The sequence below is a fragment of the Hemitrygon akajei genome, chromosome 6 (genome assembly GCF_048418815.1).
Source record: "Hemitrygon akajei chromosome 6, sHemAka1.3, whole genome shotgun sequence".
In the NCBI taxonomy this organism is placed as follows: domain Eukaryota; kingdom Metazoa; phylum Chordata; class Chondrichthyes; order Myliobatiformes; family Dasyatidae; genus Hemitrygon; species Hemitrygon akajei.
In genome coordinates, this window is record NC_133129.1 from 53,846,616 (window position 1) to 53,859,441 (window position 12,826).

The 12,826-nt window shown below is 38.8% G+C and overlaps 1 protein-coding gene across 1 annotated transcript; it reads left to right on the forward strand.

Moving 5' to 3' along the window:
- Window positions 1-704: 704 nt before the first annotated feature.
- On the forward strand, window positions 705-11,375 carry LOC140729067 (programmed cell death 1 ligand 1-like). Its single transcript, XM_073048364.1, has 6 exons — window positions 705-736; window positions 3,649-3,717; window positions 4,834-5,193; window positions 6,141-6,419; window positions 7,564-7,704; window positions 9,208-11,375. The coding sequence occupies exons 2-6, from the start codon at window positions 3,663-3,665 to the stop codon at window positions 9,243-9,245; spliced, it is 873 nt and encodes a 290-aa protein (XP_072904465.1). The 5' UTR covers window positions 705-736; window positions 3,649-3,662; the 3' UTR covers window positions 9,246-11,375.
- Window positions 11,376-12,826: the final 1,451 nt, after the last annotated feature.

Sequence of the window (12,826 nt, forward strand, 5' to 3'; positions counted from 1 at the left end):
CAGACAGACACATGGAACAAACCAATTCTGTTTTTACAAATGTCCTGAAATCGAATGTGTCCCTAGGTCAGAAAATACCCAAAAATCACTCCACGTAGTAATCACACCTGCACAGTATCGCATTGAGCGGCATTAAAAGTACACAAGATTGATATAAAAGGACAATTTACTTAAAGAGAGGGGAAACTAATTTTGCCATTCGTGGTTTCTGGTGTACTTTAAAAATTAATATTATGGGAGCTTTTTCGCATGTAGGGGTTTGGTAAGTCGGACGTTCATAAGCCAGGGCGATCTGTACTACGCAGTATTGGTTTCCCTTTGACAAAACTGGATAATGAAGTAAGGAAATGGATAACCTTATAATCTTTTCATGTTCGGGAGGGTGGCGGCGAGTGAAGAAATTCGCCAGCATATCGCTCTCAGAACTGTTCGTAATTGTACATGGTCCCCGTCATTAAATTCGCCCCGGAATTCATGCTTTGAAATTCTGACTAACCACAGTTATACAAAGTTCATGACCGAGGAAGAACGTGCATTCAAACAAACCAACATCATCAACAGGTGATGCTCCTTCCCAATAATGCAAATAAAAAAGGATTTCCCTGAAACTTTTGAAATGCCAACCAATCAAGAACGGGTGACGTAACGGAAGTAGCAAAGTATTTAATGGCAATAACTCTCCGACTGTTACATTGCAGTCTGCTGATTCAACAGTTCACTGACAAACGAGAGGACGGTAAGGCAAGCGGCTTACTATTAACATATTCCGATCTTTATTATTGATTTAAACAATTTTTACCCATACAATAATATGGAGGACATTATATAACAAAAACGGAAAGATATTTTAAAAAGTCAGGAATTAAGTAATGGTATTAGAGTAGTTAGTGAAAATATATTAGAACAATTCATTGCAATAAATAAAATTATCAGCTGATTTTAACATGAGTGAAACGTTATGATTTTTTTGAAAATACATTTAATTCTAGAGGCTTGTGTTGAGTCTGAAAGAATCATTTTGCTCATCGTTACATGTTATTTGTATCATTTTTGATCACAGTTGACTTGAGGTGAGGTGGGTCAGCTATTGGTGGATAGAGTAGCTTTTTCCAGCTGCTCTGAGCTGTTATGCTGAGAGCATAAGATAGTGTGTTTTTTCCACCATGACACTGTTGTCCTGTCCCTTCTTCCTGGGTCTTGGAGATATATTCTAGGCTGGGTACGCAGAAGGCTGCTGATGCTGGAAGCTGGAGCGTTAGGGAAGCCGGAGGAACAGAGCGGGTCCTCCAGCTTGTCTGTTCATCTGGTATTCTGGGTTGGTGGGCAGTGACTTTTCATTGAGGAGCACGCATGCTGCCACACTGCTGGTAGTGAACATAAAAACAGCTGAACTGAGCACCTGTGGATCAGTGTGTAGACCACATTCTCAGGTTTCAGCCGGAGGAAAATTAAGCGGGCTGACCCAGGCAGCAACCACTGGAGATAGGGGAAGCATCACTGTGGCTGTATGCTCAGGAAATTAAAGTTGCCAAGAAATGTGTTAATTGTTGTCATGAGCACAGCTCCTTGCACAGTGTCATTAAGACAGGAGCTTGTAACCGAAGGTGTATGCTGTAGCTGTATACTGACGATTGAATTAACTTGGTCATTGAAACTTCGAGCACTCCAGCACAGAGAGAGGACTTTTGGCTAATCTAGATAGCGTAGAACCATTGTTCTGCCTAGTCCCATCAATCCACATCTGGACCATATCCCTCCATACCCCTCCCATTGGTCTGTTGGTATAATTGGCACAGTCATGGGGCAATATAGTATGTGATGCTTTCTAAAATAGCAATGAAATTTCCATTTATCTGCAAGTTAATTACAGAATCAGCATGGATATTGATTTGATTTGTAAATGAGTCCCCAGGACAACTTGTCACTTCTAATAGTAGGGAGACCTCAACTGATTGTCATGTTGTATTTGTAATAATCTACTTTGTAATAGTTTAACTAAATAAGACATGATTTTTATTAGTTTAAATTTATCTATAGCTATTGTAAACCACAAATTTAATCCATTTTTGATTTGGTTTCAGAGGTTAGTTTAACTTGGTTTCAGAGGTTAGTTTAACTTGGTTTCAGAGGTTAGTTTAACTTGGTTTCAGAGGTTAGTTTAACTTGGTTTCAGGCTTACACCTAACTAACAGGAATAACCTGCTAATCACTTCCAACTCATCACCTGCAACCGAGATAAATCCGACTCTCATTCACAAAACTTGTTTGGTCACATAAACCAGCCAGCCTCAACCAGTTGCTCCGTCTCGATGCGTCAACCTCCTCCCTCTAAGTCCCGGTCTCAAGCGCCCGAGTGCGTCAATGGATCCCCAACTTGATGCTGCAACTTCCTGTCTTCAAGCTCTGGCCATCTCTGTATGCTGTGGACCGAGCCAAGGTTGCTTTTGTTGTCTCTCTCCTGGCTGGGTGAGCTCCGACCTGGGCTGCTGCCAACTGGGACAATAAAACACCCATTTATAATAAATACGAGGAATTCACCCGCTGAGATTCACTGGGTTTTCAATCATGCAGGAAGTAAAAGGGAGGCAGCAGAGCGATGCGATGCCTGTGTCAAATCTTGCACTTGGAGCTGGATTACAACATGGAATTCGGAACCCTCGCGGCGATGTGTGGCTGGAATGTTGTCCCATTGCCATCACAGCCTTTCAGAATGCTTGAAAGATGAGCGGTCTACCCATGAGATGCCCATGGACCTCAAAAGCTTTATCAGTCTGGCCCTCTGAACTGACAAGCATCTTATGGGATGACCCTCCAGATCCCTAGTTCCATTCCCAGAATAATTTCAGGCTGCAGCACCCTCATCAACAATGCGTCCAGAATCTATGAAGTTAGGAGGAGCTCCCCAATCCCTCAAGAGTGTGAACATAAGTGGAAAATGAACTTGTGCACCTACTGTGGAGCCTCCAATCACCCACGTATCAGATGCCCATTGCATCCTGGAAAACAGCACCAGCAGCTGAAGATGAGATGTGCTTGGACTCCCTTTTGAGCCTATCTCACCCCTTCTGTATCACAGCCATTGATGTGTGTCCTTTGGCACCTGGGATGGTTAGAGCAAGCACATGACCTATGGACGTAAGCATCGGAGGGAACCTTGAGTCCATCTGGCTCCTCCTTATTGACTCCTCTCATTGTGGGTTACTCCTGACTCTCCTCTCAAGACCCACGCTTCACCTGGCCATCCAGCTCTCTCATCCTGACAGGAAACGTGGAGGAGGTTTTACCCCAAAGCAGAACAGCAGAGATGATTTACCAGTGATAGATAACTTTAAAGAACAACTGCAAAAGAACAAGCCTGAAGGGGTCACAAAACAAGATACATAACAAGGCATCAAGGTTACTGAAGGCGAGGAGCAACTGGTTGAGGCTTCCTGGTTCTTGTGAGTGGACAAGGAACATGGACGCAAGCACAGTTCAAATAGGTTGCAGGTGATGAGTTGGAAATGACTGGCATGTGATTCTCATTTGGAGACTGGAGGGTGTCTGTCTGTGCAGGCCTGACACTCATTCAAAGAAAAAACAATGACTTATTTAACGATTCCTTTAATAAAATATAACTAATGGGTTGGAAATTGTGATTTTCTTCAGGTAGCTTCGGAAAGATGAAGATAATCTCATTACTGTTTATTCTGGGAGCTCACATTCCCTCAAATGCAGGTATGACATTAATCTTTGAATTTATAAAGTATTTCAGCAATAGACATGTACCTGAGCAAAACAATGTAGAATGAAAAACATATGATGGTGTTCCAGAGAGAACGGGTTTAAGAATTCATTAACATTCACTAAGGTGCTTTCTCTTTGGATCCCTAGTTGATGACTGATTCAAACAATGATGGGACTTGTAGCCAACAAAGACTAACCATATCAGTCATGAAAAGGCCCTTCAAGCAAAGCAGTGCTACAATGCATTCTCCTCTGCTGTCAGTGTACTTTTCTCCTGGTTTTCACTTACAATCAAGCAGACCAAAATGATTCTAGATTTGTTTACAGTGATTTTTTTAAAAATTGTTTGATTTTAAGCAGTGAGGGTTGGACAGAATTTTTGATGCATCAATTTGCGCATATGAGATCAGAATTGTGACTTCCTGGAACCATCCTGTAGAGGTGTGGGCTTCCAGCTCTCAATTGCCTGACCCTCCAGGGCAAAAGGCTTCAGGAGAAGATGAAAAGAATGGAAATATATAATCTGTTAATTACGCTTCCTCATAACAAACTGCTGTGTAGGTGGAAGTTCCCAGAGAGCAATTTCTCAGAATAGCTCACAGCCCACATACAGTGTATAGCATTGGTTTAGAGTAAAAAGAGAAACGAAGTAACTTCCAGTAATTTAGTCTAGTCATAAGTGCCAAATTACAAGCAAAATGAAATGTGGGGTCAGATGACATTGTCATTTACCAGAACTGAATCGCTGAATTAACTTGATCATTATAAACAATTGCATATTCTAACTATAATTCAACTTGGCTTTCTGGCTACCATTTCATCTGTCATTCAGATTTCAAACACAATCTTCTGGCCAATCCAAGTTGTTTGTTTCAGTTAACCACAGGGTGTATTTCCATGGGCTGTCTCCTGATGGCTCACCAGTAGTAAAGTGGTAGAAACCTTTGGGGGGGGGGGGGGGGGAGGAATGGTGTCATTGCCATTTCTCCAGGGCTGGTCTATCAACAGGATTGGGGGAAACTAGGAGCTGGGAGAATGACCAGAGAAATTCACTCCTTAACAGTTATGCAGAGATCGTTTCAGTAACACCAAGTTTTGATGTTTCAGCTCTTTTTATGGTCACTGCTCCAAGACTGTTCTATACTGCATCCTTTGGGAATAACATCACTATGGAGTGCATATTTCCAGTTGAATCCAATTTCCATGTGAATATGTTAAAAGTATTCTGGTATCACATCCTGGAAAATGGAACTTCTCAGCTGGTGTATAAACTGCACAATGGGAAAGTTGTTCTCGAGGACCAGGCGGTCGAATACAGAGAAAGAGTAGCCCTGTTACTGGATGAGCTTCGCAATGGGCGTGCTGTACTGGAGATCAACCAAGTGAGAGTGAGTGATGCAGGGACCTACCGCTGTGTTATTGCCCTCAATGGTGTGGATTACAAAGAATCTGCTCTGAGAGTCACAGGTAAACAAGACAACTCCTCATTTCTGGTCTAGTACCTGACTGATTCTGATTCTATTTATGTTCTTCTCACCACAACACATAAAGAGAATATGTTTGCTTCCTGTATAGTGAATTCTTGATCTCAGATATGCCGTCCCATTGATGCCCAGAAAGAAGAGTCAAAACTTGTGTAAAACAAGACATGAACATGCATCACTTGTCTCCACATTTGTGCCTTAATAGTTAACTTCACCTGGAGCAGATTTCCCATCTGATGACAATAAATAGGATGTTAACTAAAAGCTGTAAGCAGGAGCTTAAGCAAATATCAATAAGAGTTCTCTGCAGTGTTAAATAGGCTGTACATAACTACACTTCAAAAGATAGACTCCTGCTATAGGGCTTCTGGAACTTTAGATTTCCTCATAGCCTTGCCCTCGCTTTTCTGCAACCTTCTCCAATATGTCCATACTCCCTCAATTCGTGACCGCGTTCCATCGCAACATTCGTTGCTACGGATTCCCCTCCAATCACCTATCATCTTGACGTGAAAACATATTGTTGTTCCTTCACTATTCCTGAGTAATCCTAAAATGATCAACCTGCAGCAAGCAGATAGTTGAACACCATTTACATAATGAATGGTTATCAAAAATTATGGGCCTTGCCAAAAACTGTGGCATCCAGAAAAGCAAAGTAATTCACCAACGACAATACCTTCAGCTTCCAAGTCTTGAGCTCTGGGATCTCCTCCCTAAACTTTTATATCTTTCTGCCTATCTTTACTTATTTAAACATACTGTGTGTGAGCCAAAAATCTGGTCAACTACCAGACATCTCTTTAAATTTTGGGCTATTGAATAATGCTCTTCTGTAGAGTCTTGGGATACTTTACTATGCTAGAACTGTGACAAGTTGTTGTAGTATTGTCTCCAAATTAAATCAAATGTTGCAATTCTATTTTACAGCATCATATAAAGACATAGAGACCCTCAACACCAAGGGAAAAATGGAGACAGAATTTGTTTGCCAATCATCTGGGTACCCCTTAGCTGAAGTCGTGTGGTACAATACAAATGGCGCTGACCTTAATAAAACTGCCAATACCACCCACTTTACTGGCACCAATGGACTCTATAACATACGTAGTGTACTTAGAATACGGGCAGAGACTAATGAAACATACGTATGCATGTTTCGGATTAAAGACCTTAATATGTCTACTTCTGCGGTTTTACGAATTAAAGGTAGGTCGCTTCTCTTTGCTAAATACACTTAAAGCAATATTTACTGAATTTGTTACACTGGTACCTTCAATTTTGTGATTGGCATTTCCATGTCCTATAAACCTAGCTTTAAAAAAAAAAAAAAAATTTTCTTAGAATCTCATCTTTTCAAATATGTTATTTCTAGTTGTACAATATAGATAACACAAACAATATTAATATGGTGATGCAACTTGCAGTATATCAGTTCAGTTATTTGTCACATACCATACATATATCACATACCGTTTCTTTTTCAGAATCACCAACACAGTAATTGGAAAATAATGTTAACTTAAACACTACAACTATTTCTGTGCATTCCTATAAATATTATCCTCTGCACATCTATATTAAGATGCCAAATTTGCAGCAACAATGGAAGAAAAGCTCCCATGACAGAATACCTTTAAACACAGTACTAGCATAATTTTGTGGAGCAGTACTTCATTCATTCATTGTGTGCCATGTTGTATGGCATGGGCAATGGTGGTCTTGACCGTGGTTTTTGGTAAATTTTTCTACAGAAATGATTTGCCATTGCCTTCTTCTGAGCAGTGTCTTTTCAAGATGGCAGAGCACTGCCATTATCAATACTCATCATAAATTGCCTGCCTGGTATCAGTGGTTGTCTATTCATGCAGCAGCTGCTCATACGACCATCCACCACCTGCTCTAGTGGCTTCATCTGACCCTGACTGGGGGTCTAAGCAGGTGCCACTTCTGCTTAGACCTGCAGAATAGCGGAGGGATAAGTGCCTTGCATCTCTGTTGTAGAGACACATCTCTATCCTGCTACACAGTACTATGTATTCCAAATACAGTCAGCAAAAGGCTATCTTTTTGCTTTTTGAATTGCCTTCTATTCTCTAATTAATAATTAAGCTCTCAGAAGAACTCGAAAATAGATACTGAGTGGAAATTTAAAAATCTGTTAGGGTAGCATTAGGAATCTATCACAGGGATTTAGAGTCTGTTCCGTCACTATTTGCACTGAGTCAGACATTTTGAGATGATAACATCCAACTGTTAGCAACCATACTATTATCTTAACATATTATTTCTTAATTCTGAAAGTTTGACTTGAAGTACACAATGTTTAATTATCACTACCCTTTTTTTCCAGAAATAAAAAGCATTGATGACCTGCCAGTGAATACAATCACATTAATGAAAAGGAGTTACCTCATCGCTACAATCATTATTCCTTTGTCAGTTCTTCTTGGAGTCATTATTGTCCTGATAAAATTAAGAAGACATTGGCAAGGTAGGTAATTGTTGTGCATGAAGAAAATGTTTCTTTACGCCATATAGGATAATCATGAAAGAGTTCAGATGTTTCAGTTTATTGTGAGAAATGTAATTTTACACTAGGTAACTACCTTTGTTAGGTAATTAAATACCTGAGCATTGAAAGTCATAATACACTTAAATGAAGGAGGACCCCCTTTACCATAAAGCATTCTTAGCCCTAAACAAATCACTAAACCTTTGCAGTAGTTTTAAGTAATTATGGTTTAATTAGAGTGAAGCTTAACCTTTCCATCCAGTAAACTGAAATATCTCTCAGCCGAGGCAGATGTAAGGCTTTAATTTCTTTTTGTTCTAAAATAATTTTATTAAGACATCAACAAAGCTTAAATTAAAATGCTGTCCTTGTCCAGAATGCACTCCTGACTATGAAGTGCCCAACCCTCAGCTATAGCAGTCCTCAGAGCCTCTTACTACTGGAGAGGAGAAATCTTACAAGTTCCATCTCCTGATTGTTGTCCAGTGATCTTGCAGGCAAGTGGACTTTTATGGATATTGAGCAAGAACAGGGTTTTGCATTCAGGATTGCAATCAATGATTGGCCATAAGAAGTCAATATTATACTACTGATCATTCAGTGGATTCTAATCTCCCAACTCGTAACATAACAGAAGGATTGAGGTTAAAACTGAAGAAGCATCCTTAAAGCTCTTGCCATGTGATAATCCAGTGAAATGGACAATTTGATGGTGAAATTCAGGCTTGATGATGTAGCAGAGCAGCTACTTCTATTCAACAGAAAGTAAAATCATATATAGTATGGGAACAGGAATTAATTGATGTTACCATCCATCTTCCACTATGCTGCAAGTTGGACTTTCCCATCCCCCACCACACAACAGGCCATTATTCTAAGACCCCTATCACATCCAAAAGGTTAACATATTTTAGAAATGACATTTTTCTTGTTTCTGCCTTTGCAATTATCATAAATCCTATGACTGCATTAGCAGAAAAGGAATCTGACCCCCCCCCCCCCCAATCACCACCCCTACACTTAATATTCAAAACTTCAGTCTGTAGAGATGCAGGTAAAGTTTTAGAATGACACATCATTATGGTCAAAAGTAGATGGAATGAGATTTACCCTGAAGATTGCATATGACTGATTTGTGGATAAAGATTACCTACCTTTCAACAGTATTTCCTGGTAGGACAACAAGTGAGCCACTTGGAAATAATTGTGTTTGATGTGCAATTTGTATTTCTGACTTTGAGAGTGTTTGGACTTATTAGTTAAAGGACAGGTGAAACTGAAGAAATAAAGTTGGCTGAGATAGCTTAAAGAATGCCTGTAATCGATTGGTGTTACCAGGATATGGAAACAAATTAGTGTTGTTTTAACACATTGAACTGAAATCTTCCACAGAGTCATAAATCTTTGTTAGGCTATATGAGTAAGTAATCTGCAGTAAATAGCTGTATGTACAGTTATGTATATCTTTTTCTTTGTATTTAGCCAAGAAAAAAATTGCCGAAACCAGATCGCTGATATGAACTCTGCTTGAAGTGGAAAGAATATTTTGAATGCAACACCTCAAGTTTTTCTTTTGGTAAATGAGAACTATGGACATTTCTACTACACTGAACTGGCACACAGTCGTGCCTTATTGTAGAAGTACAGTGAATGTGAAATTTTAAATAGAAGCAGACCCCTCACATTCAATTTCTTAAGCAGAGCATCCAGCTTGCTTCTCAGTCAAAGGTGTGTAGAAACGATCCTTCTTTGTGCAATGATACAGTATCAGTAATCATTGCACTTTCACTGCCTGAGAGTTGGCTCCATATTAACTAACTATTGTATTGGATTTACATAAATCCATTTGTTCAATGAGTAAACAAACAGCCAGACTGTATGGTTTGACTACTGTGTCTCCAAGGGCTGCCTGGTCTGTCCAGCAACAGAAAACAAGAAAATTATTTTTTTAAATCTAATGTGAAAATAGCCACAGAGGCCAGTTAACTGGGAAATTTTAAGGTTTTTGTGGAAGGGAAACTTCTTGAACTTGTAACTTCTGTAAGTGGAATTGTTTTATAACTCTGATTCAAACCAGAACAAGAGGGGAACCTTTGTATATGCTTGTGCTAATACTTGGGCACCACAGGCCCTTTTTGAAGAAAATTATAGAGAAAGAGAAGCAGAAGTAATATGACTCTGAAAGTTTAGATTGAAATCAATTTTTTTGAAATCATTTTCTATGTATTGTTCCCATCATTCATAAAATGCTCGGCAGCATTCCATTAAGCACAAGAGATTCTGCAGATGTTGGAAACCCAGAGTAACACATACAAAATGCTGGAGGAACTCAGCAGGTCAGGCAGCATCTATGGAGAGGAATAAAGAGCTGAGACACTTCTTCAGTATACTCAGTACCTTCAAATCCTTTTCTGAGAGACCTGTAGAATACAATTCAGCTCCAGAGTGAAACTCAGCAGCACTGTATTTTTTTGTGGTATCAACCTCTTTTGCAAAAAAATCAAAATTGTTGCTAACCTCCTTGTAGTTGGCTCATTTAATTTAGGGAAAGGAGTAAAAAGGATGCAAGCAAAGGGTTTTTTTTTTAAAGCAAAACTAATAAGAAGGGACCATTTAAGGCCTTAAGGATGTAACTTTGGCCAAGTAGCAAACCCAGTAGCACAAGTAAGTTGCAAGGTTTCATATGTCAATGCAGTTAGTATTTATGTGTGTTTTAATATTGACAAGTAAACAAATACAGATATGTAGAGGAATGATGTTAAAATCTCTGAATCCTCCTAGAATTCCTGTTAACTTTTATGATTAATGTTATACTTGAGCTTAAGTTTTCTTTATTGATGTCAGTTGTACATTTGCTTTCTCTCATTCGATATTTGTTTACTGTGAAACACTGAAGTTTGATTTTTGTATTCTAAGTTTATCAATTATTTTATTATTAAACAATGCCTGAATAGGGAATTTACTTTAAGAGGAATCCTTAAGGGTGATATTGCCAATGTGAAGCTGTGTGGTTAAGACACTGATTTAAGTAAATCAGTAGGACAATAATAAGTCTTAATACAACAGTCAAAGTAAAGTTATTATCAAAATACCTATACTGTATATCCTCAGTAAATACAAATGAACACAATAGAATTGATGTAAAACTGCACATAATAAGACAAACAAACAATGTGCATAAGATAACAAGCTGTGCCAATACAAAAAGAACTTAATAGTAGTAATAATAAATGAATAAGCAATAAGTATTAAGAACATGAGATAATGAGTCCTTGAAAGTGAATCCATAAGTTGTGGGAACCATTTAGTGTTCGGGTGAGTGAAGTTTCCCCTCTGGTTCAAGAGCCTGATGGGTGAGGGGTAATAACTGCTCCTAAACCTGTTGATGTGGGCCATTGTTCATTACAAAGGAATATTGCTATTTCCTGCTTAAATTACTCTCTACTCCTTTGTGATTACTGGCTTGTAATGGCTGAATTTTGTGGAAGATGCCTTTATTGCACAAAGATTATAAGAACTTCAAAATAGTGAATAACATTTTTAAAAACTCCATAAATAAGCTTAATTTTCATAAAGAAAGAAATGTTGCACTGTATGTATTGTAAATAAATCTATTTATATATATGGTTCAATTTGATGGTGTACATTTTATATGAAACTAAATGTATAATAAAAATTAAAAGTTTTGTATTTAAAAACCTACTTAGTGTGTGTATTTATGTAAGTTTGAAATCATTTAGACTGTTATGAAGAGCTTGGAAATTAAATTGGTTGGCTACAAAAACAGGGTTGAGAATCACAATGCATGCATGATGTCAAAGTACAATTGGCCACAGGCTTTCTGCCTGTTCACTATAACAATTGTTGCCTGTAGCCACTATTCCTCGACTAGATAGATCAATGCTTTATTGATCCCAAAGGAAATCAGTGTCACAGTAGCATTACAAGTGCACAGATAAAAATATTAGAAGAGAAGTAGAAGAATAAAAAATAAATTACCACAGTCAAACAGACTACATGAAATCTGACTGATTTCATCACTTCCTACCATTTAAAGCTAGCCTGCAACCGTCGAAGAGAATGTGTGTTACAGCTGGAACAAGTGCTGAGATTATTGGGAATAGTTTGCTCTCCAATATTCAGCAACATGTAATCATGGGAGAATATGCACGGGAATTTTTGACCCTGGAATCAAGGTCTTGCTGAATGATGCGCAAAGAAGGAGAAATAGCATCATTCTCAGTGTAGACTGGTGATCTATCATGTACACAGCTAGAAGGCAGTGAATAGAGGAAGTGAGAACTTGGGTCAATAGACGTGAATGTCTTCAGCTACTTCACTGAGTCAGAGAGTGGTGAGTCTTTTGGCACAATTTATCTATGCTGACCAAGTTAATCCAATTTGTCCTAAATCCCTCTAAATCAGTGATTCTCAATGCTTTTTTGGCCACGGCCCCCTTAGGAGCTCTTCTCAGGTTCCAGGGCCCCCTTTCGAACAGGGATACAACACGAACAGATAGACAGAAAATCATTTATTATTGAATCCCAAGAAAACTGGAACATTCTGACATACTGGACAAAACTTAAAAAAAGACTATGAAATTAAACATCTATCAGGCCTAATGCGATCCTTGAGCTTGGCGCTTTTCTGCAAGTTTCATGAGATCAGGCTCCAAATTAGACAATGACAGTCGGAGGTCACCTCTTGTTGCGATATCAATTCTGTTCCTGGATTTTGTCAAGGAAACTACTTTGCAGAATCCACTCTCAACCAAATATGTTGAGGGAAAGGCAATAAAAAATATTTGGGCTTTTTCCCACAGTGTTGTAAATTTATTTGGCAGATCACTCTTGATCCAAAAATCTTTTTGAAACTGACTGAACTGACAACGTGCAGTTATATCACTCTGAAGATCAATCAAACTCTCTTGAACTTCTGCCTCAACTTGGGTGGGTTGTACTTCAAATGGATTCAAAATCCAATCTGGGATACCGAGGTTTAACGGGTCATTAAATCCTTCTTGCATATCCTTGTGTATCTGCTTGAGACGTTTCACATAAACGGTAAGGTCATCGTCCTTCAGTGCCTCTGCGATCTTCAG

Coding starts and splice junctions, on each gene's coding strand:
- LOC140729067 (XM_073048364.1), top strand. CDS start 3,663: ATGAAGATAATCTCATTACTGTTTATTCTGGGAGCTCACATTCCCTCA. Junction 5,194..6,140: donor ATCTGCTCTGAGAGTCACAG/GTAAACAAGACA, acceptor TCTATTTTACAG/CATCATATAAAGACATAGAG. Junction 7,705..9,207: donor ATTAAGAAGACATTGGCAAG/GTAGGTAATTGT, acceptor CTTTGTATTTAG/CCAAGAAAAAAATTGCCGAA.